This window comes from Aphelocoma coerulescens, chromosome 2, assembly GCF_041296385.1.
Source record: "Aphelocoma coerulescens isolate FSJ_1873_10779 chromosome 2, UR_Acoe_1.0, whole genome shotgun sequence".
NCBI classification, from domain to species: domain Eukaryota; kingdom Metazoa; phylum Chordata; class Aves; order Passeriformes; family Corvidae; genus Aphelocoma; species Aphelocoma coerulescens.
In genome coordinates, this window is record NC_091015.1 from 50,531,937 (window position 1) to 50,555,106 (window position 23,170).

Consider the following 23,170-nt stretch of genomic DNA (forward strand, 5'->3'; position numbering starts at 1 on the left):
CACACAGAAAAACCATCCTACAAAACCTGAATTTATTTAACGCTTCCATTTGTTTCTAGAAAGAGAAAGGGATATATTCCAAATCATTAAGTATAACAACAAATAATCTTTATTTAAGATTTTTCCTCCCATCCTACAACAAAAATAAACAGAAACTTCAAAGGAAGAAAACTGAATAGCCACACCTGAATGTAAGAGCATATGATTGCTTCCTGACATCATTTTATTTTAAATACTTTTGTTATCCAGACTCCAGGACTAACAGGCATAAGTCTGTTTGTCTAGGACAGATGTGTATTATCAGAATATCTTTCTTTCTAGAATTATTGCTCCTACAGGATTTCACCCAATTAACACAGTGCCTCGCAACAACCTAAACCACACACCAGCTTTATGCCATCTGTAAAACTACTCAATCCACAGCTGCCGCAGGGGCACCTCCCAAGACAGTGACTTCAGGTTCCTCAAAGCAAAGGAAGAATGACATCAGCCATATTACCTCAGAGGGCAAGCAGACACTCTCCCTTTGTCACCCAGGCCATGTGGAGCTATCCAAGAAAATAAGTAGCATCACCAATCCTGTCTTTCTACATAATGATTTAAATACTTCAGATCATCCTACCCCTCTTTTAGAATATAAAACACAAGGGAGATTCTTCAGACTGCACCAGACACAATCTGGTACACATATGAGCAATTTCAATTTTAGCTTAAATTTAGTTTAGATGTTGTTTAAATGTAGTTTAAACAGTGTTGATCACACAATTGAGTCCTTTTATAGTCTGTATTAAGATATGCCTACCCATGCATGAGGAAAAATCCAAAACACTCCAGAGAAAAAAGAAAATGTTCTTTTAGTGCTGAAAACCCACAGGAATTCTGTATCATCAAGTTCCTCTGTGACATGCTAGAAATCATTCATGAAGGAAGCATTCTGCTCCATCAGTTAATAACTCTTTTTCTCTACGGTAGTAATCTCTGCGCACCATCACCAGCAGCACGTGGTCTGCAGACCTATCTGTAGGCAATTCCTCTGAAAGATTTAATGCAGTGATTTTTATTTTTCAATCCTTTCCATTATTGACTGCATGCAAGTTGAAAACCATTATTAAAAACATGGGGAAATAAACAACACAATAAAAAGTGCTTGTACGAAAAACAGAGCATCTGTAAAAGTAACTAGTTGTGTTGAAGAACCTTTAGACATTTAAATAATAAGAGAAATGCAACATGCATCACTTCCTTAAATCTGTAAGTCAAGCTGTCCTTGTGAGAAGTTTACTGCTTTTAAAGACTGGGAAATAGCCGGTTTTCTTCTTCACTATTTTTTGGCAGGATTTGGTTGGTTGGTGCTTCATTTGGGGTGGGTTTTCTTAATAAAGTGTAATATGAAAACACAGTCTCTCTCTCTCTGACACACACAAACACACACACAGACACTTTCTGGAAATACAAGTTTTTTGCTTTTTAGAAAATAGTACCAGAAAAATAACTTTCTAAGAAAACACTGGGAAAGGACAGGAGGTGAGACAAGCTTTTCAAACTACTCTAGAATAAGTCACAAGTGATACATGAGTCAGGACATTTAACCATTGTTAAACATGCATATTTCACAGGGGTTTGGATTTTTTTCTTTTATTTCATAGAAAACATGGATTTTCTTAAAAGTAAAAGCAGATGAAGAACAGGAAAGTCTGCACGCAAAAAATAAAAACCTTCTAAATCATTATAAACGTGATATATTGTGTTTCCACATGAACCTAATACAGCCATCAATTCTGACCTTGAGCAAGGATCCCTCTTGCTATCTTGACCTGTATTTCATCAACAACACAAATTGTCATATTGTAAAAATCAAAAGTTAAAACAGACAGCCAGTATAAGTAGAATATATGTGTATATGCATATGAGTATATATACACACATACATCTATCAGGAATATATCAAAATGTAAGATACTGATACCTGGAACTCTAATGTCACTAAAGCAATCACACCAGTCACTAACTGGAGACACTAGCTACCAATACAGCTCATATTCACAAATCCCATAGGATTTCCATTAAACCTGACCCCTTTCCACTATTTATTCTGAAAAAGAAAAGAGCATCAACACACATGCAGAAAGACTACTGTAAATACCGTTAACCATCACTTCAGAAAGTATACCTCACCAATCCAGATGTCTGACAAATGAAGGTAACTTCTACAAACGCAGTAAAAGTGATTTTTTTTTTTCCAAATTTAATGCTCTGTTGTTTTGAGTTAAGCATAACCACTGCAGAGGAAGTGAACTTTTGCCATGACTTAACTACTGGAAAAGAGTGCTCAGACTACTCAAGGCCACTTGTTGTGTGCATCTTACTACTTGACAAAAGAAATTTTCTGACGAGGATTTACAGACTTCACTCTTTTCTTCAGTGAAGTCACATAACAGATCTTTAAATGGGATTACAGCTATAGCATGCAAGCAAGGAAGACAAAATTACAGCTTAATTTATAACTAAGGTGAAATAAGTAAGAACAGAGCTTGCTGCTGGAAGTACTCCAATAGCTAACATAAATCTCTTATCAAGATGATTTTGCACTTCAGCTCTTAACGTGTCTAGTGTAGAAACACGCCCAAGACCAGATGACCACAGGTAACTTATCTGTACACTTTGCTTGCAATAAAACCTGACCTTCGGACCAAAAAGAACCTCCTTGAACTGTAAACAGGAAAGAATTCTACCCACAAAGCTTCAATCTGGGTTAAGACCCACAGCAGCCTCTGTGAACATTGCTATGTTAATGACAAAAAATGTTTTAAGGAAGGATCCTACAACACCAAGTGAGATACTCTGAAAATGTCTTGGAAAGATGAAACCAGATAATGACACCCGTATCAGCTGTCCTTTCCTGATTACTGCTTCCCTCCCATTACCGGGAATAAGCACGGAATTCTCCATTATCATCACCTCAGGACAGCAGCCAGCTTGACCTCAATTATTTTAATGAAGCAAACAATGAATGATAAAATTGGAATGACTTGTTATATAATAGTTATTAAGGCTTAGACACATACATCCTATCAACAAAGCTTCAAAGGAGCAAGTTAATTTTCATTTGGCACGTAATTTGCAGACAGAGACACAAAAAGTGATGGCATGAACAGAACTATCACCTCTGTCAGTCAGGATGGAAGCTAATCACCAGGGCACATTTCTTCTTCAGTCCTTGCCTCTGCTTTCACAATTCATTTTTTTCCCTCGAAGGAGAATGAAAATAAGCTCTCTCCACCCCATCTTTTATTTTGTTGTCTTTTCCCTAACCAGGAACCCACATAATCTCTGTTACGGAAAAAACTGAAAAGTCAGTTGCTACTTATCTTCATTGTCTCACCGAACAAAACATTATTTCCTTTGGGGTTTTGTTTTGGCTTTTCATGCTCAGACTCCTCCCCATGTGCTCCACAGGGTGGTTCCTTGTGAGGAAAACCTTACAGAACACACACCAAATGTCATCAGGACTGAGTCTAAAAGCCAAGTCTAAGACAACCAGAAAAACAGGGAGTGGAGGAGGCAGGCTGCCTCAATTGTTTCCTGTTCTTAGCTACTTTCACCAATCTGCTGCTCTCGAACTGGTCACCATCAGCACCTCCTGGGGCTATGAGCTCTCCACAGACCTCAGCCCAGGGTTTACTCTCCAGTGAGCAGCTCTTATTTACCTACTTCTGTCATGAACATTTTGAATTGGCTAGTTAATTTCTTCATATACTAAACGTGAAACTATGCTCCATTCTTTACATATTCAATCCCTATTTTATATCTTCAAATTCTGTAACTTGGAGACTTGCTGTATATCCTTACAACATAATATAATTCTATTTTGTTAAGACAACATTCATTAATCATTTGATGAACTACAGACATCTTCCATTTGGCCTACTATCCAATAGCTTATTAATCACACCTGCAAGCTCTCTTGCTATTAGTTGCACAGCTACAATACTAAGACTTTGTATTTTGTAGGTCTGCATGCTATTGTGCTTTAGTCCATAAAGTTGCCAGATTTGGGGGAGACAGGAAAAAGGGGATACAAGTCTTTTTTGCTGAATAGCCTGGAAGCCTTAAACATTCCTTGCAGTAGCAGAGGAAGAAAATTAATCTACCTTGCCAAGAAATTCTCAGTCTGGTGCAGCTCAGGTATATGAGAGGACACTCCTCCCTTCCTCTCTTTAAAATAGGTAGAAGCTCAGTAAGAAGGGGAGCTGACCTAACTAGCTGTTTTACAAAAGCATCTCTCTTCTCAGAAGAATGAAAGACAGGATATGTGTAACAGATCTATCTCCGAACACCAAAGAATGTATATGGTATCTGTAATTGTCAGTGATCTCTGGGACTTCATGAAGACACTTTATTTGGATGCAAAACACTCCCAAGGATAATCTGAGTGTTCTGAGTTTCTAAAGAAGTCTGCTTCTTACATCAGGGAAACAGAAAGACCCCAGAGAGAGTTTCACAGTCCTTGTAATACATATGGTTAGTAAAGAGGATTGAAGCAGTTCTGGCAGGATCCCTGAGAAAGCCTCCAGAAAACTCAACAAAACAGCCCACCTACTTCAGGCCAAAACAAATCAGATGCTTCCCTTTGCTACCTCCTTACCACATTCCCTTATGACAACCCCAGACAAGGTTAAATGCATGCTTTCTGTAGTCAATCCGTCCTCCTCACCTGAGAAATGAGCTTCTGAATGACAGAAAGGCAACTGAGGGCAGGGGTGAGGAAAAGATCTGGTGTCCATGCAGACAGACTAGGACAAAAAGTTCAGATTTTGCCAGAGAATATTTAAGTAGACAGACAATCTTGGATTTTCTAGAGGATGATTTGAGTCTTAATCAATACTCTGATGTATATATTCAGCTTTCCTTGAGTGGCTTCATATTATATAGGTGGGGGAAAAAGTGGGAGGGGAGGGAAGCTTTTCCTATCATCCTCCCAAAAAATTTTAATTATCCTGAGAATACCTTCTTGCTGCTTAAATCTGAAAGAGAATACTTCTCCCTCACAAAACAACACCAGCTTCATGTTTTTTTTCCCTGTGGAAGATTTACAAACAAGCCAAAGTACTAAAACACTAGAGATAAAAAAAATTCCTCTCACAGTGTCAGCTGTCTAAGAGTGTTTAATGGAGCTACTCCACAAGTCTTTAGGTGAGAAGTGAAATCTTTTTAGAAAGAGCTGGTTGCCATAATAAATATGCAAGTGAAAGTATGTGATTCAGACAAATCGTATCAATGAGCACTACATTTTCCTAAAAATCAGAGTGAGTAAGCTATTTTTCTCCAAAATTATCAACCTAGCACTGGTCACTTTGCCTCTGGAGGGAGGTGTCTGGGAATCAGGGCCTGTTGCAGGACACATGGCAGGTTTCCTCTTTCGCCTGTTGTGTTACAGCTCCCTGTGAACACTCCATGTATCCAGGTAACACACAACATTTTGCACAAAAACAACTAGTAAATGCTGTGTTTCCTCACTGTGCTCCCTTTTCTTGAGGAGTTTCTATTAACCACAGCCTACTAAGAGCCACCTATTGAGACTTAGCATTTACTGGCAAACACAACTCAAGTAGAGCAGAGTGTTGGGATCTTGAGGAAAAATCACAGGGAAGAGAAAAAGCAGTTCCCAATGTTGTTTCCCCCACCTCACATGCTTTCAGTGATCCAGAACCAAAAAATTAGACAAGCAGAAAGACAAGTCCACAAATTCAAGTAAATCTTGCATGGCAACTGGCTGCCATCTAGCCAAGCAGGAAGCACACTATTTATGTTCTATTTTAAACCACAGAATGCAGTATTGAGAGCAGTTTATAAAAAGCACTTTGTTGGAAATTATTCTTATGCAATTTTACTATAAAAATTACCTCACAAAGTCATTATTTTTAGTCATTAAATGTTACTCATAAGCAGATGTTATTCTGTGGGCTTTTCTGAGTAGCAGTTTTTCTTACACTTCAGAAGGATCACTTTGCTGAAGCTAACAGCTATAGTCCTGAGCTGGAAAGCATATTTTGATTATCAGGAATTTAGGCTCATTTGTGAATTTCAAGTATTCCAAAGGGCTCCTAAAATGTTGCTGCTAGCCATTAAGTCAACATTGGCAATCACAGGAAAATTCTATCAGTTTACTGCAATATAGGGCACAATTGATAAAAAGTGAGGTTTGGACTTTGAGTGAAATAGTCTTCAGAAGAGAAAAGGCCACATTGAACATAAATTACACACTTCAGCATGAGTAGCTTCAAGGATGCGGAGGTTTCTGTCAGAACATATGGTGCTGGAAAAAGTAACTTGGTAAACTTTTTAAATTTTTATTATTGTTCCGTTCTAGCTGGGAATATATAAACACACATACTGCCACTCAGAGAAGTCCAATATGCCATACAGTAGACAAACTTCTGATGGACAGTCCCAGTGCTTCTTCCCTTTCCCAAGACTGCTTATAGATCCTTTCACCCCTTTCCCTCAGTTAGCCACCTAACTTGTAGTGTCCAAGCATAAAACTGACTTTTGTTTCCGTCATTTAAAAAACTCTGAGATGTGCACAGATATTATTTCCCCATCTTACAGTCAATTCACTTCACGTTTTCTGAGAAGTCAGTGAGCTGTCCATATCAAGGCTATCTAACCTTGCCACTCCTGAGTCTTCCATAAAGTGCACCTCCGTAGGCTGCGACAAAGCATTCCTAATCCATCCCTTTGACTTCTCCCCATGTACAAAAGCTGACTGTCAACTGGTTTAAGTTGACATCATTAACTTCACCGCACTGAAGTGATTCACCATACACTACCATAATTTTGAGTACCTGACTTCTGACACGCTGTAAGGCTAAAGCACCCTTATATAGCAACTTTTCCACAAATCCATCTGTTTTGTGTCTGTCAGCCTAGACCTATCAATAAAACTGCAATTGGATAACTGGGGTTTTAGGAGAAAACCTGTAGCAGTTATCCCAGAACACAGTAGATACCACCAGAAAAACACACGAAGAAGTATGTGCAAGAACATATGACTGTGCTTCCTAGAAAGTGGCAAAGGGAAGAGACGAATGAACCATAATAAAAATTAAAAATAATTCATCAGTGACAGCCGTGTATCTAGTACCTATAATACAATGCTACTTTAAGGCATATTAGTCAGATTTGGGCAGATGTAGTTCTGGTTTGCTTGCTGGATGAGATGTTGCTAGCCATTGTCTTATTAACCATTTTTTAAAGCATATTGTCAGAAATCAGAATTGCAACCAATAAGCAGCTGCTGAAAAGCACCTATGTAGCACAGTTTCCAAAGCATTCAACACCTGCAATACAAGCACTACAATAAGAACATGCAGCAAAAGCTGTTAGAGATCAGGTCTTTAAGTAACTAAGAGCTACAGTGCTTACTATTCACATTTGTTGTAAACTCAAAATGTTCCCTGTGTTTCTTAGCTTAGCATTCAGTACTTTAGGTGTTACACAAGGAGCTGAAGATTATAGTAAGCCCTCAATAAAAGTGTATAATAATGTAAACTTAATGGTATGCTTAAAATATATGAGCCATTTCTATGGTTACTTTCTCCTTGAGAGCATTTACGTAAGTACCTTCTGTACTTAATATCTGAAACTTGGCCAGCCACCTAATATTACATTGTCATCTATTACCACTGAGAACATTCAAAAATATCTTCTACTTAATTTAATAAAAATAGCATGTAAGTGTGGGTTAACAAAATGGCCTGTGTATCTTGGAAGCAGTAATTTGCATTACAAACAGAGTTGCAGAAGGTGGCCCTTGTCACCCTTGTTCAGGGTTTGCTGTGAAAATCACTGCTGCACCAGCCAGCCACCCAGAAACCTGCACTGGAAACAAGACCATGAGATGTGATACCCTAATCTGAGGAAAGATTTACTGAGGTATGTTTTCTTTAAAGCTTCATTTTCAAACTGAGAACTTTGATTTTAAACTAGTGCAGTATTTGTGCTATAATTGTGAAAGAAAACAGCCCTGCAGTTTTCCAAAAATGCAGGTATGTGTATGATATGCGATGCTGTTTTACACATGCACATAGACCAGTTGAATTTTGTACGTACAGCAGAATTAAGTGGCAGTTTTGAAGGCACACAGAAACTGGAGACTGAATTCCCTTCAAATGTGACTTCTCTCAAGATCCCTTGGGAACCTACCATTTACTTGAAATGCAATTAAATGTTTTAATAACTGTAAAGAATAATTTTGGCTTCTCTGCAATTGCTTAAGAAAATGAATGCTGCAGCAATCTCTGAATGCAGTTATCATACATACTGTATTATCCCTAATTTATAAATTGCCATTTATTAAATGATGGAAAATTATCATCTTTGCACATGCTCAATTACTGTTCAACTACAGGCTGAAAAGAAATCATGAAAAGAAGCCATATTTGCACTACTCATATTTTTCAGGTTTGGGCGGGGGGGGGGCGGGGGCAGTAGGGGGAAATATCAGAAATAATGAGCCAGGTTCACTCTTGACATAACCCGTATGGACAAACAGTGTAATTTTAGTAGAACATTTGCTCTATGATTCCCATAGCAACCTTAATTCTCCCTGCCTGGGTATCTGAAACCCAGGATGACTCAACCTTCATATGAATACAAAATCAAATGCACAGAACAAAGTGTAGGTCAGGAAGATGCTACTTCAATGCACTCTTAGTGACCTCAAACATACTGCAAACACGAGGTAAAGGTTCAAAGATCAGAGAAGTATTCAGCTCATGTTTATGTAATAATAACAATTGGTTTATAGTATTAGAATAATTTCCATCTCCTCATGCCCAAAGTAAGACAGTTAATGCTACTAACAGAATAATTTTTATAAGCACATGTACATTTACTACTCCAGGAGGTACTAGACTGACACTGTCAGAGATTTAAGCATCCCATTTACTCCCCAAGGAGACATGTTTCTATTGCTCTTAGCAGCACTAACTTGAGATAGAATAAGCAGATACAGGAGATGAGAAATCTATAGACAAGTCAAACAGCCTCCAAAGAAACTGCCACAGAAGGCACCAAATAACTGCATCTGTTCTACATGCTCTCAGTCCTGGTTTTCTGTATAGGGAGATGAAGGGCAGGCAATCACACAAACATTGCTGTATAGCCAGAAGAACATTTCTGTGTGCTCACAATGGTATTTTCATACTGTACAAGGATCACATGTTTCTAGAACTGAGGCCAGCACCAATTCAGAAGAAAGTGCAGAGGTAACACCTGCAGCTGCCCCTTTTAGACCTCATGTTAGGTTTGAAACTGGTTTATACTGTTATAGATTTAATGCCTCTAAACAAATGATAATGGCTCCTGTTTAAAACCCAGCTGGGAGCAACCCTTTCAGTATAAGTGAGCTCAGGGGCAACTGAGCTGTTAAATATAGCTGTAACACGAATTTGTATTACAACACTTCTCAATTCAAAAAGCATGCCTAAGCACAGTTAAATAGTAGTAGCTGTAGTATAACTTACACTACTACCATGTTCTGTGCCAAATAAATATCAACTAATGAATTAAGGCTTAAGGCCTCATTCACTTTTAGTGTTGACTTCAATGGACACGAAACTCACACAAAGGTTTTCTGCTGTCTTTTCTTCTGCTTCACTTTTCTTCAAGCCAAGAAGTATCCATTGCTTTCTGAGAAACAGCTGGTTTTGGTTTGAGTTTTTTCCAAGCACTTTCACATTACCTGCTTTAGAGTGGAGACATTCTTCCCTGTTTTTCACACCCAGATAATTAAAATGAAAAACTTCTGACAGTGAGATTGCAGACAAATGGAAGTGTAATACCTACAATACATACAAAGTATAGATGCAATGTTATGAGGATGTAACCACTTCGGTAACATACCTCATTTTCCAACTAGCCTCCATACTTAAAGCATAATCCATTCAGCACCTATTGTTAAACACTACTTATCTTGTATATGATATGATACACTTGATGAAAGATGATCAATAGGATAAGCCTTTACTAATTTATTAGGTATAGTGGGGGGGGGTGCAGGAAGATATTTTAAATACAAGTCCAGGAAAAAATGGAGAGTTATAACTAACAAAGGCTACTCCTCTGTGTTCTTTCCCTCCCTTTTCCAAAATTGCCACTCACTGTACCACCGTATTATTTCCTCAAATGAACAGAAAACAGGATACTTGTATTTCAAAACAAACACCTCCTGCAGTATCTATGAGAGATGAAATGCCCTGGTCAGTCCAACTATGAAATCTCTCTAGAGTGTATTTACTACACTAATTCGGAAATGCAGGAAGACTCTAGTTAAAAGGATCAACCACGAACTGCCATGAAGAAAACATCAAAAAGCTACCTTTTATACTAAAACATGTTTAGAAAGAAAAATGGGCATGATATTAGTTAACTAGTTTTATACCTGACTAACAAAAGCACAGCAACACAGACTTCAGCAGTGCTATTGCAGCTGCACTCCACAGTTATCAGCTCTCCCCCTGATAAAGCACCCACATTACCAGGCCAGAAAGACTGAAGTTAGCACAGTTTAGCACCCCATCCTACCTCCATATCTTGGGTGAACATGAGATCACTTTCATCTCCTAAAAGCAAATATTTGATTTATAACTCATGCAAACGTAATGGTCATCTTTGTTACAAAGCTAGCTCTCATCTTCCTGCACTCCAAAACCAAGGTGAGAACCGCCAGTGAAAGCAATGATCTAGTATATAGCATTTCTCCCCACTTACACAAAGTAATTTTACACAAAATTAGGCACATACTGTCAAAAACACTTAAAATGTTAACAGGATTTTTAAATGTTCTTTGTGCATACTTTAAAATAAGCATGACGTCCTGCTCAAGGAGCTGAATTTTTTTCATGCACCCTTATTGCACAACCTCACAGAACCTCAATAGTATGCCAAAGATCTAGAGCTACAGCATTCTTTTTGCTAGGACTCACATTAGACCTTATCCGTTGACCTTTCCATGTACACACTTTCAGAGAAATGAAAGGAGGACAAAAAAAGTGAAATAAAAAGCAGAACTTGACTTTTTCAAAGCTGCAAAGTAAAATTTGGCATAGGTCAAAAACCATCAAGACTTCCCCCACTACCAGCATGAACACTGACTACAAAGCTTTAACATCAACACACAGCTTAGTGTTATGTCTTCACATAAAGTTCACATGCATGGAAGTCCTGCAAGTCTGAATGTTTCCCCATGTGGTTTAAGCACTGCATCTCCTCTTTCACCTACAACGCTGCCTGTGCAGTGCTATAATTCTGTGACACAACAAACACTTCTCCACGGACAACACCATCCGTTTTTGCTAACAGTAGCTAGTCACAGCTCCTAATTTTGCTATCCAAATATTACAGTGACCTGAAGACATTCACTTCTCACTTGAAAAATCCTCAGAAGTGTTTTAGAATCATCTCCTTCTCCTAGTAACCACATAAAATTGGACAACTGCAGCCTCACAAAACTGCTGGTAAAACTCACTCCATGAAGCCCTAGGTGTAAGTCCTAGATTTCCTGATACTGTAAGGGAGGAAGCAAAGAACTACCACTTAGCTGCATAATTCCTGCAGGAATCAAATGGTAACAGTGTTTATATATGGAAAAGGACATGCAAGAAGCAGTAGGACTGTCATCTTACCAAAAAGCAATCCTTTCCAAGTTCTGGGACTGCCCAGTGGCACATAAAAGAGATGTCACACTGGTAGAGGCCCTGTGAAATCTGGATCTCACTGTACCAAATGTTCAGAAACCCATGCAGATGACTAGTCAGGGTATCAAAAGTTGTAACAAACACCACATTTCAAAGGGATCAGAAAATCCTTCATTGAATTTTTTAAATTGTGGGAAGAAATATTTCTCTGGACTATAGTTTAATTTCTCTAAATGTCTGTAAATAATTAATATAAATTACTACAAAATCTTCACACACTTGGTTCTTTAACAACAATGGTAACACTGCCAGAGATTGTACAAGAGTCAGACACTCTCAGCCAACATAAACACCATTCTGACCATTCTGTCACTATTATTTAGTTCAGTGACAGCTAAAATTTAATATGAAGGGTGATGTGGCCACTTGGCTTAACCTTCCAGTTGATTTTAACCACCTACAGCAAAGAAATCTGAAAGCTTAACTCTTATAATAAATTTCTAAGAGGATAATAATATCCACAGTTCTAAAAACAGAATTAAATTTGAAGACCACGGAGACTTAGGTTACCATAAAATCACTTACTAAAAAATTAGCTCAAAGTACTCCTTTAATGCTAAGTTATGGTCCAAATAAAGAGGTAGGATCTCCAATAATTCTGCAAAAAGTGCAACACACTGCAGATCATTTCTCACAAAGTAATGGTTAAGCTTAGTTTTGATGTAACATCCCATAAATCAGTGTAGACTGGACTATTAACACCAAATTAATAAAAGCAAAAATCTGATTTAAGACAACAGTATTAAACAGCAGAAAAAATTACATTATGATGAATAGTAATGCGCCTGAGTTCCTTTTCTATTCAGCGCTATACAGAAGTAGGTCAAGTATTAAAACATAAATTTTTAATAGCAGTCAGAAGCTCCATACTCATGCTCAATTTTAACTTATCAAAATTTGGAAAAAAGGTGAAATTCTAATTTTACAACAGAAACATTTATTACATGTGTCATTTTGCAGACCTAGACAGTTGTATTTACTACATTTATACAATTTTGCATGTCAGTTAGGTGCTAAATAGACCTCTTTGCTACAATTAGTTTCATGCTAAAATTTGCTATGGGTTAAAAATAAAACTAAATCAGCCAGAACAAACCACAGAAGGAAACAATGTGTCTACTCTTACTATGAAGTCAAAAGAGAGGAAAAAAAACCAATCAAGTATTACCAAACATCTTGCATTATATAAAATATAGGAGTATATTTTTGCAACATGGAGAGACACTTCACTTCTCTACAAATAATATGGCCAGACCAAGAGAGTTCAGAATTGAGTACCAATTTCAAGTTCAACACTTTCTCGGAAACACTGTGCACGCTAGCAAAGACCACATGTCCCAAGGGAAGGATGCCCCTTTTTGCAGCATTACTGCTTTTCAAAGATCTCATATGCAGCATTACCATACCACAACATTGTTGTGAAATTTAAAACACACATGCTTCCTCTCATTTTCCAGCAGCAGATCAGCTTTTTTCATTGACTCAACTACTGTATTTTGTAAGGTGTAAAATTAGCTAATGCAGTCCTATTTACAGAACAATTTAAAAAAAACTTTTTTGCATGTCAAAGCTTCAATGACATCATTCAATAAGGGGAACACCAATATTGATCTATAATCCTTTTGCAGTCTCTTCCCTTCATCCAAATCATACCAAACAACTTTCAAATAAACAGCAAAGATTTGGGTGTTGAGGAAGGGATTAACTTTCTCTTACTGTACTTTTAACTCCTATTTTTCATTGTTTCAAAAGATTACAAAACAGGATTAGAACAGATTTAAGCAAACAGATTTAACACTTTTGTGAAGAGCTCTGGAGGTACCTCTTTACTGATAAAGTTAACAAGGGAGGATGGATCTAACAATCACCCATTGACTCATATACGGAACAAGGATACTCCCTGAAAACACAGGTATCATATACTCAAATTCTATTGGATTCACTCTGGAAAAAGGGGAAGAAGGACATGCACAGAGTATGCTGTTGAAAAAGAATCTGCTTTCTTAACCTGGAAAAAACAGACTTATCCTTTCACAAGATGGAAACAACACCAGTCAAGCAGCCACTTTTTACACAAGACTGGGATAGAGGGCAGAAAGTCCAATTTCTCCACTGTTATGCTCTTCTTTAAGAAGCAGCACACACACACACAAAATATCCAGTACATAAAAAAGGTAAACTTCACATATTGCCTTATAAAATTTGCTTATGCATCATTTATCTCAGAACCATTTTCCCTCCCTGAAAAGCACTCACTTCTTCTAACTGTTACTGTATCTTCAATATCTAAGGGGTTTTTTGCATTATTACTGCAGCCCTCTAAAACGAACTGGTGCTGCAGCTGAGGTACCACTCACATCAAACAGAACAAAATCATTACCTTCCATCATTACAGATTGAAGTCCTGTAATAGTTATCTGTTTTGGAATCACATTGCAAACAACTGAGTCAGCAATTCACTGGCCTTTTCTGCAGGGATGATACCTGACCTCTTACTCATTGTTTTTCTATAGGTTAGTATTTATTTCTTCCAAGTGTAGTTCTTTGCAAGGCATTTTCCCTTCCCAACTTACTGTGACCAGCACATACACTAATACTCTCTTTTAAATTGCTTTCAGCCTTACTCGGCTTCATTTGATAGAACTGCAACAGCTCCCACTGTTGATTTTATTAATAGGTTTAAAGTGCACTCTGAATTCAACCTATGAGAGCAAATACATTTAGTACACTAGAAACAACTCGGGGGAGATGATTGGTAGACAAAGACAGGATATTTTTGTAAAAAACAAACAGATATGTGTTTTCTATAATGTAAAGAAAATGTGGGTGACAGACAGTGAGCTCTTCATTTTTAATGTTAACTAGAATAAAAACAAGCATTCTTCATCAGGATGTGCAATTTAAGCCTTCACTGAGAGCACATCCCAAGAATTTATTCAAATTCTTAACATGAAAGACAAACCAAAACATAATAAGGGATGAAAGATGAAAGTGTGTTCTGTGAAAATCTGCCATACTATTTAAGCTTAAAGCTCAGTACTATTTTTGTTGTCTGGAAGACAGACTTAAATCAGTACAAGTTAAACTTCTAAACACTGGTACAAACAGGCTTTAAAAGAAACATGCTTTCTTCCTTGGTTTTCATGCCTTTGATACACACAAACCATTTTTCCATTGCAAGGCCAGTAATACAAACTTGACATAAAGGCAAGACTACAGCAGTACAGCAACAAACTGCTGAGTGTGGGGAGCAATGCCTCCATTCACACATTCATCAGACTTATTCAAGAAGTTTTTTCCAGCTATATTTAAATGTTTCAGGGCCCACTTTCCAATCGGAAAGGTTTTGCTGCACACAGCTTCAAAGAGATTTTTCCCCAGTAATGAAACACCACTGCAAAGTCTGGGAGCTGTAGCCAATCTAATTCATTTTTTAAGCATGTGCACACACCAATTTTAACATCAGCATAAAAATATCAGTATACACTTGACCTGAAGCTGAACCAGAACTAAAGCCCACCTCTTGCTCAGCAAGGGGATCAAAACAAAGCAGTCATAAAGTAGGAAACAAAGAAAATCTTTAACTTGTCAGACTCGATTGCTTATTCTAAAGCAAAGTAAGCACTTCCAAGTTACAGCAAAACAGCACATGTTTCTCTCTTACCTCTCTGACTTCATGGAGTTGACCAGATCGCTGGCTCTTCACTCTTCGAGCAGCTGCAGGTGATTTGTGATGTGTGATGGTTACAACAGTTGGCCCGCTTTGATTCATGTGTTTCTGGCCACTTGGAGATGCAGAATTAACTGTCCCAGGCGGCAGCAGAGATGAACTTCTACTTCGTGAGGATGAGATGCTCTAGAACAAGCAACAGGATTGCTGTATTAGCAACCTTTACATAAGTAATAATTTACAATTCAGGCTATACATTTGTATTGTTCAACTTTCTCCACAAACCTAAATCTGGAGGTGTAACTGATTTATTCCTTCTGAACCATATGCATTGCTCAGCAGAGATGTTCTTGGAAATATTAGAGCTATTGCCTTTGTTTCTTGGCTTGCCTGAAACTGGCCTTTGCAAAAATCTTCACAAATTCTTACATAATAACATGCTGCTTAGTTCTTACAATCCTACTTTTTAGGAAAGCTTAGGAAGGATTTTGCAGACAGAGTAACAACAATGCCAACACAAATCTTTTTTATGAAACCATTGACCTACAATTCACCAAACTGGTGTGAACAGCAAGGAAGAAAAAAATCTTAATGCTTTCATTCGATGAACTTCTGAAGCAGTGTAGTATTGTTTTCAACATCAGATGCAATTTTGGCAAGGCCAATCCATACACCAATTGAACATTAAGATAAAAGACAAAAAGAAATCAACACGTTTTGGAATAAGCTTGTGATAAACCCAATATACAAAAAAGGCCAGAAATAAATCTCCAACAGTGTCTGCAGTATGAATACTTCTAACATACAACCTATAAAATCAGTCAGGATGCTAAAGAACTTCTGTTTTTATCTGACCGTCTGTCAGTGTTGCTATCTCAGTTTGTTCTCTGCAGACCTCAAACACAAATCATCCTGGAGGAATACAGGACACCAATTCTCAATCAAGCTCAGATGAGCACCAGAGCACCATGGGACATTATATATAAAAGTGCAATATAAAAAAGCTTTTCCCTTCTATTTGAACTGTTGATTGCATCTGTAAGGTTAAAACAGAGTAACTTTTACCTCATGAAACACAAACCAATTCAGAGAGTAACATTTAGTAGCACTTTAAGACAGTGAAGTAAATACACAGCCCCATGGGTAAAACACTTTTTCACCTCTCCTACAAACCCTGCACAAATAACAATGGCAACCTACAGCATTGTTAAGACAGTCACCATCAACACGAGATACTTCTCCTGAGCCTGCTGGTGAGTGCACAGTAGTATTCCTCAGGTATAATCTCTCTTCTTATACCTTACAGGTCACTTTTGGCAATTCTGTGGTAATTTCATTAAAATACTTCAAACCAAGGTGGACAGGTTCCAACTAGCACTGGAAATAGTCAGGCCTCATGTTACCACCACACTGACTGTAAAGGACAAGGCAGATTATCTGGCACTACCAAGGAGAAGGAGGGAAAGAAATAACACAATCCCTCTGCCACCGCCACACAAAACTAGACTTCAGATTTTTGAAGGTTTAAAAAATGGATTATCACATTGCCCATGTGCAAAGAGCTGCTAATCTCATAGAAATAATTATTATTCCATTGGTCTAGACCTAACATTTACAAATGCTTCCAAGAATGATGGTCTGACTGTTTTTGAAATGAATATATTCTTTGCTACCATGGCCAATAAGATTACCAATAATAAGCATCTGTTCAAAAATTATCCACCCTGGCTGATAAATCACAATTGCATTAAAACTGGATTTGACTCTAAGGCAAAAAAGCAGCACGAGGTGTAATTTGTCAGAAGGGCACAGAAGGTTGCCAGGTTTATAATTCATCTTCCACTTGAAAGCATGGCTTAGACATAACTACAGTTAAAATAAGAGCCAGATGAAAAGGTATTTGGGAGAAAAAAGGGGATGAGGGAAACTGAATTTCCTTTTTTAAACGCATGTTCCACAGAAAAAGGGTATTCCTAGTATATAAGAGCAGAATATACTTCACTAATGTTTTTTTCAAACTGACTAGCATCAGAATACTTCTAAACTAAATTTAAGGTGTAGAGGAAAAACAAGATAATTTTAATTTTTAACTGTAAAATCAACTTATCTTCCAGGTTAATATGATTTTTTTTTGTTTCAGAATGAAATCCTTTGAGAATCACTGACATTTTAGTATTATACTACCACAATAATGAAAATACACAGCTGCTACTTTCATATAGCTGAACAAATCCTAAAATTCAGACAAACAGCAGCAATGTAAAACAGTGAGTTTTCCCATTAGTTTCACTTAAAACAAAAAAATATTCTGTGAGAGGTAGAGTTTTATTATGTTTTGATTTTCTTGATGGAGAGCTATAGATCTGCACATAACAAAAGTAACACAACATATATGGAAAAATCCATGCACAGGTTCTATACACAATCAAGAAGGTATTCTAGGAACAAGTCAGCTTTCAGGAAATAAAACACCTGCAAAAATAATCTTATTTAACCTGCACACTTTTGAGAAATATGTTCATAAATTGAAATGCACACACATTCTAAAGTCAGTATCCACACTATTTATATTATTTAGTAATACAATGCTATTTTTCCTCAAGATAGGGTTTCCAGCTGCAGTGAACCATCTGCAGCTGACCCATGGATCACAACAGACAACTGCTGACTGCACCTCCTGCCCTACACTTTCTCCCACGTCAACTAACATGATATGCTTTTCACCAAACCCCATTTACACTTGAGTCATAAATTTGATAGTGAACTATTACTACAAAAGTTGCTAGCTAGCTGCCATTTTTTTTAACTGGTTATGTAAGTAATGAACACACTTCTAAGAAACAGGCATGTCCATCATCTGAGTCTCTTAATCCAGATCAGCATTTTTTCCCCTGCAGCATTTGCTCTAGTTCGTATCAGAACTCACAGGGCTACATCACCTACACTCCTGAACCGTGACTAGAGACAGAAGAGACTGTGGGACCACAGTGCATTTAAGATGGCTTTTCCTAAGTTTTGCCAAGGTATGTACGTGGCAGCTTACAGCAACTTCTGGTGAACAGTCATTTAGGGTGCAGAGTTTGGGGATCAGTGGAGCGAGAGAGAAAAACAGCCCATCTCTAGTTTCAGTCGTGGGTGGTGCTCAAGAAGGCTGTCCTGCTATAGGGACACTAGGTAGACTCAAATCTCTACATACACAAGCACACAGCCTGGCAAAGGTTGCCTACAATCCACTGCCTGGTGTGTGTGACACTCAGCTCTGTTGTAGGGCAAGGCATGGAGCTATGGGATCTCCAGGGAGATATCACCTCTGCCAGCAAGTCTCCTAGAGTCCCCTGCTTCCCCTCGCAGCACAGAATAGTTACCAATCCTATGTAGCTCATCCAGTCAGAGAGACTGGATTCTGGAATTTGCACATACATAGTCTATGACAAGTATCAGAGCCAAATACATTGGTTCATGATCAGCTCCTACAGGTCTACAAGCAAGTTCTCCCCACCTCTTTGTTTTCTGTCCCTTTATACCCTTCATCCATCTATAGTGACCCAACGTTTCCAAACAATGTGCCAGAAAATTCCACCAGCCCACAACACAAATACTCCAGCACCTAAATTTGGTATTACTAGAGGGTATCTGTAACATACAAACCTTAAATGAGCTTAGCACCAGGACCTCTGGCTACCCATGAAGCTATCTCTAGGCAAGGCCTCAGACAAACATAAACATTTGCATCTTAAAACTTGCAAAATCAGTCACAGTCAGTATGCATGTGAATGTCTGCAGGAGGCAGCTGTTATAACCACTCAAAACCTTTTCAAGTTGGACTCCATTCCTCCACTGCCACAGAGAACAGCAGCAGACCACTGTGCCTGCTGCATCCAAGGAAATGGTGGAAGCATCCAATTCCTTCTGACAGCTTCTTCCTGTCACTGCCAGAAGAGAACTCCAGGAACTGCACACTCAGACCCTCAGGCACTTTTGAATTTTACAGCACATTGTCAACACCTATGTCCTAGCCAAATACTTGACTCCTCTTTTGCAGAATTTCTTGAGATTAAACACTGGGAATGACAAGCATCCCTTTCACATTGACACACAGCTGTGCAAAAATCAGAATTTTCCATTTTTGTTAAAACCTATGTGAAGTTTTCCACTGCTAAAAGCACTCTAACTATACATCATACCACAACAGTCATTAAAGTCACTCTCACAGGAAATCAAAGCAATGACAGTAACTGTATGCCTAATCCCCCCCTCTTCCCCCAGCACTGCTCGTATGACCAATCTGCCCCTCTAATTATTATCACATATGATTTTCTTTGGTCTCACTGCTTTCTGGCTCACAACTAAATAAATAAAAAGACAGCAAAAAGTCTGATGAAAGGAAGTCATAAGCTCTTCAACAATTAGTAATGCATAGTGCCAATAATGAATCAAGAAATCCACAAGCTGAAGCAACCCAAAAGGACTGCAAATTTTCTTTCCTGAGGCTACACTTTACCATTGCGCCAACATTTCGCCTGCTAATAAAATGAAACCAATAAAAGAATAATAAAGAAGCTAATAAAAGATTAATTTGTAACTTGCATTCATATGGGTTTTATGACCTAAAGCTAGCTAAAGTATGCTTAGCTAACACAGATTTGGGTTAAGATTTTTATTTCAGTAGACTGTCCATCCCCAAGACAAAAAAGATACTGCTTTTGATCCAAATGCTTCCATTTGGATATCAAAAATCCTAACAATTAAAATAATGGAATTACAGAACAGTAAGTTTGAACTATACTCCTTGTTTTCATGACTCATTCTCCCTGGAGATTGCCCTTCCTGCTCACAAAGAAGCTGAAGTGTTTTTCACCATTTACCAGAAGCAAACAGTTTTGTTTATTTTGGAAAGTAAATGCAATGTTCCAGAGATCAACAAAATAATTTCTGAAGTGAATTGTCATATCTGCTTATGGTTGATAATCATCATTTTCACAGGCACTGTGCCACAGATGTTTTTCTCAGAACACTAAATAACAAAACTACACTTCTTTACTCCTCTGCATATATACAGCATAGAAAACCAATCCCTGCATGCAGTTTTAGGGCTATGGGAAGTCACATACTGTTAGAAAGTAATTACAATTCTGAGACACCACTATTCAGTATTTTAATTCCCATCTACTTCTTTTCCAATGCATCCTAAGTAAACAAACACTAATAAAAGATAAATGTAGACACAGTTCTGCTTCATTTACATTATAATCATTCACAAATATTAAAATGCAAATGACAGAATCTACATAACATTCAAACTTCAGCACTGCAAAGGGACCAGCTTATGATGTTTTGCACATTTCTGTCAAGCACCACCTATGGTATTAACTTTTCTGATAGAATATCATAGTGCTTCATCATCTTCAGTAAGGCAATATGTCTTTTTCTTAAGCAAGAGCCTATGATAATCATTCCACCATAAAATCTTTTCTTCATCAAGAATCATTTGAGCTAGTTCACATTCAATCCTAAATGGATTTTCTTCTATTTCTGTAGAAAAATTCTGGAAGCAACTCTTCTTTTCATGAAGCTTCCAAAGGGAGGAAAAAAGATGTCAAACACACACCTATCAACAGCCAAGCACTGCTTCCTTCTCAGCCTCACTACTCTAAGGATTCCAGTGCATGTTTTAATTAGAAGTGCGATTCTTTAGTTGACTTCTATAGGTCAGGGATAAGACAAGGAAGCAGACAAGCATACCAATGGAGGGAACAGCAAAGCTCAAAAGGCAAAGCAATTTGATGTGCACAGAAGAACCAAAACAACACTGAGAAAGACTTGAAAATTTTCACTAATCTGGCTTTATGAAAACAGTTATCATGCAGATCTTAAAAACACACAGCCAATGATCCACTTAGAAATGTAAAGGTATCTCTGAGGCCATTCATTAATAAGGCAAGAAGAAACCCAATAAAAACGAAAGTTCTATGATAGCCATTCTTCCAGCTATGGAGAAAAATTACACATCTGCCTCAATGATTTGATAAAAGTGTTAAGTTTGAGGCATTACTGCAGGTGCTGTTTCACATTACAGCTAAACTGCTACTGCAGTTGACACTGAAAGGGGCAGGTTTGGCCTTCCCCCCCCCCATTACTCCAAAGAGGTAAGCAAGTAGAGAACCAGAGAGAGAGAGACCCATTCCTCAGAGAGCTGGTCAGAGAGCTAAGTCCTTCTTAGTAAGATGCCATTTTTTCTGTTTCTGATGCCCAAGTTAACACAGAACCAGAAACATCACAAAACCCACACAAAAGGTGGCAGCAGAAGGAAGAGAATTGGACTGCAATTTATAGCTGCACGGAATCAGCAAATGAGTTCAGCTTAAAGATGAATCCACACCATGCAGTTTTAAGTAGCTAGCTTACTGTGCAGCTCCAAACCAAAAGCTGAAGCAACAGAGAGTCTGTCTCCTTATTCTAACACAGATCTAAGCTGAAAGTTACCATCTGACCACAGAAGCTACTTCACAAGATAAAGGTTCTGTTCCCTGTCACATTCCTGATAAAGACACACTGACATATAGAAGGGTTATATGCAAATCCAGCAACCAGTCGACACACTGGCATTAAGAGCTGGTTTAAAAACCTGTGTGTTTGTTTTCAGTAGTACTTTTACAGCCACAATCACTAAACACTCAAGAAAAAAGGAGTATCAAATAGAAGAACTAAAAAGCTTGTTACAATTTCTGGATACAAAATTATTCTTGGAAGTTACCACAGAAATTATGCATAAGCCTACTCCTTGAAAGCATTTTATATCACTGAATTCAAATTTGACTAATGCTTAATTAAAGCTTGTACAAAATACTCACTTAGAATAGTCTAAAAGAACCAGCAATCCTATCCAGACATAGATTTCTTCCAATACAGTTGATTTGGCACTTGTGGAGGTTGAGCAATCTGTAATTAAGTGAAATGAAACTTGCATGGGAAGAACATTAAGACTATCTGACAGCATGGGAATTATTTGCCAGAGAACACTTTCCTTTTACTGTTTTTTTTTAGCATTACCATGTAAAATTTAATTAAAACAAAGTCAGAGACTTAGCTTGTGTTACATCCATTAACTGTATAGCCCACCTTTGGACCATTCATTAGCATACAACTAAGTTTAGTGTTTAGTGTACAATGTTTTCTTTCTTTTTTCAATCACTTCTCTATTTAATTTCTTTCACCACTCCAATCTCCAGCTGAAGCTTTAAAAACAGTCACGACAGCAAGTCATTCAGTAGCATTTTGAAGCAGGGAGTAGCCGTGAAAAAGAAAGGAAACCAGTGCTGATCTAGATCCAGTGCAGCAAGAAGGAATGCTCTTCTCTGAATATTTCACAGAAACAGTGACACAGCTTCAGCTTTGAAAAACATCCTCCAAATTATCATGTTTTTCTATGAATTCCCTTCCAATAATATCTATTCAAGATTTAAAAATGTGTTCTCTCTCCAGTATGAAAGACCTGTCACTAAGAGTTGCTTCACTGGTATTCTTGGGAACCTTCCCACTGCTTGCCTGGTTATCCCACTATTTTTTTCACATTTAAACTATATCCCACTTCCATAACATAAAATATACCCATCACTGCATATTTTTCACTTCACATTCTACCTCCTTCAAGTGTATGAATCCTAAAGAACAGCTCAAAATTTCTGCATCTCAGTATTCCTGTGAAAAAGGTGAATTTAATCTGTAGAAGAAGCTAGGCACA

General features: G+C 37.8%; 1 protein-coding gene across 1 annotated transcript in view; it reads right to left on the reverse strand.

Annotated features, from left to right (window-relative positions):
• OSBPL10 (oxysterol binding protein like 10) overlaps nucleotides 1-23,170 on the reverse strand; it is a 112,916-nt gene that overhangs the window by 52,930 nt on the left and 36,816 nt on the right. The window contains exon 4 of the mRNA XM_069007381.1: nucleotides 15,424-15,615. Within this exon, the coding sequence (XP_068863482.1) occupies nucleotides 15,424-15,615 (192 nt within the window). The remainder of the gene's footprint in view (nucleotides 1-15,423; nucleotides 15,616-23,170) is intronic.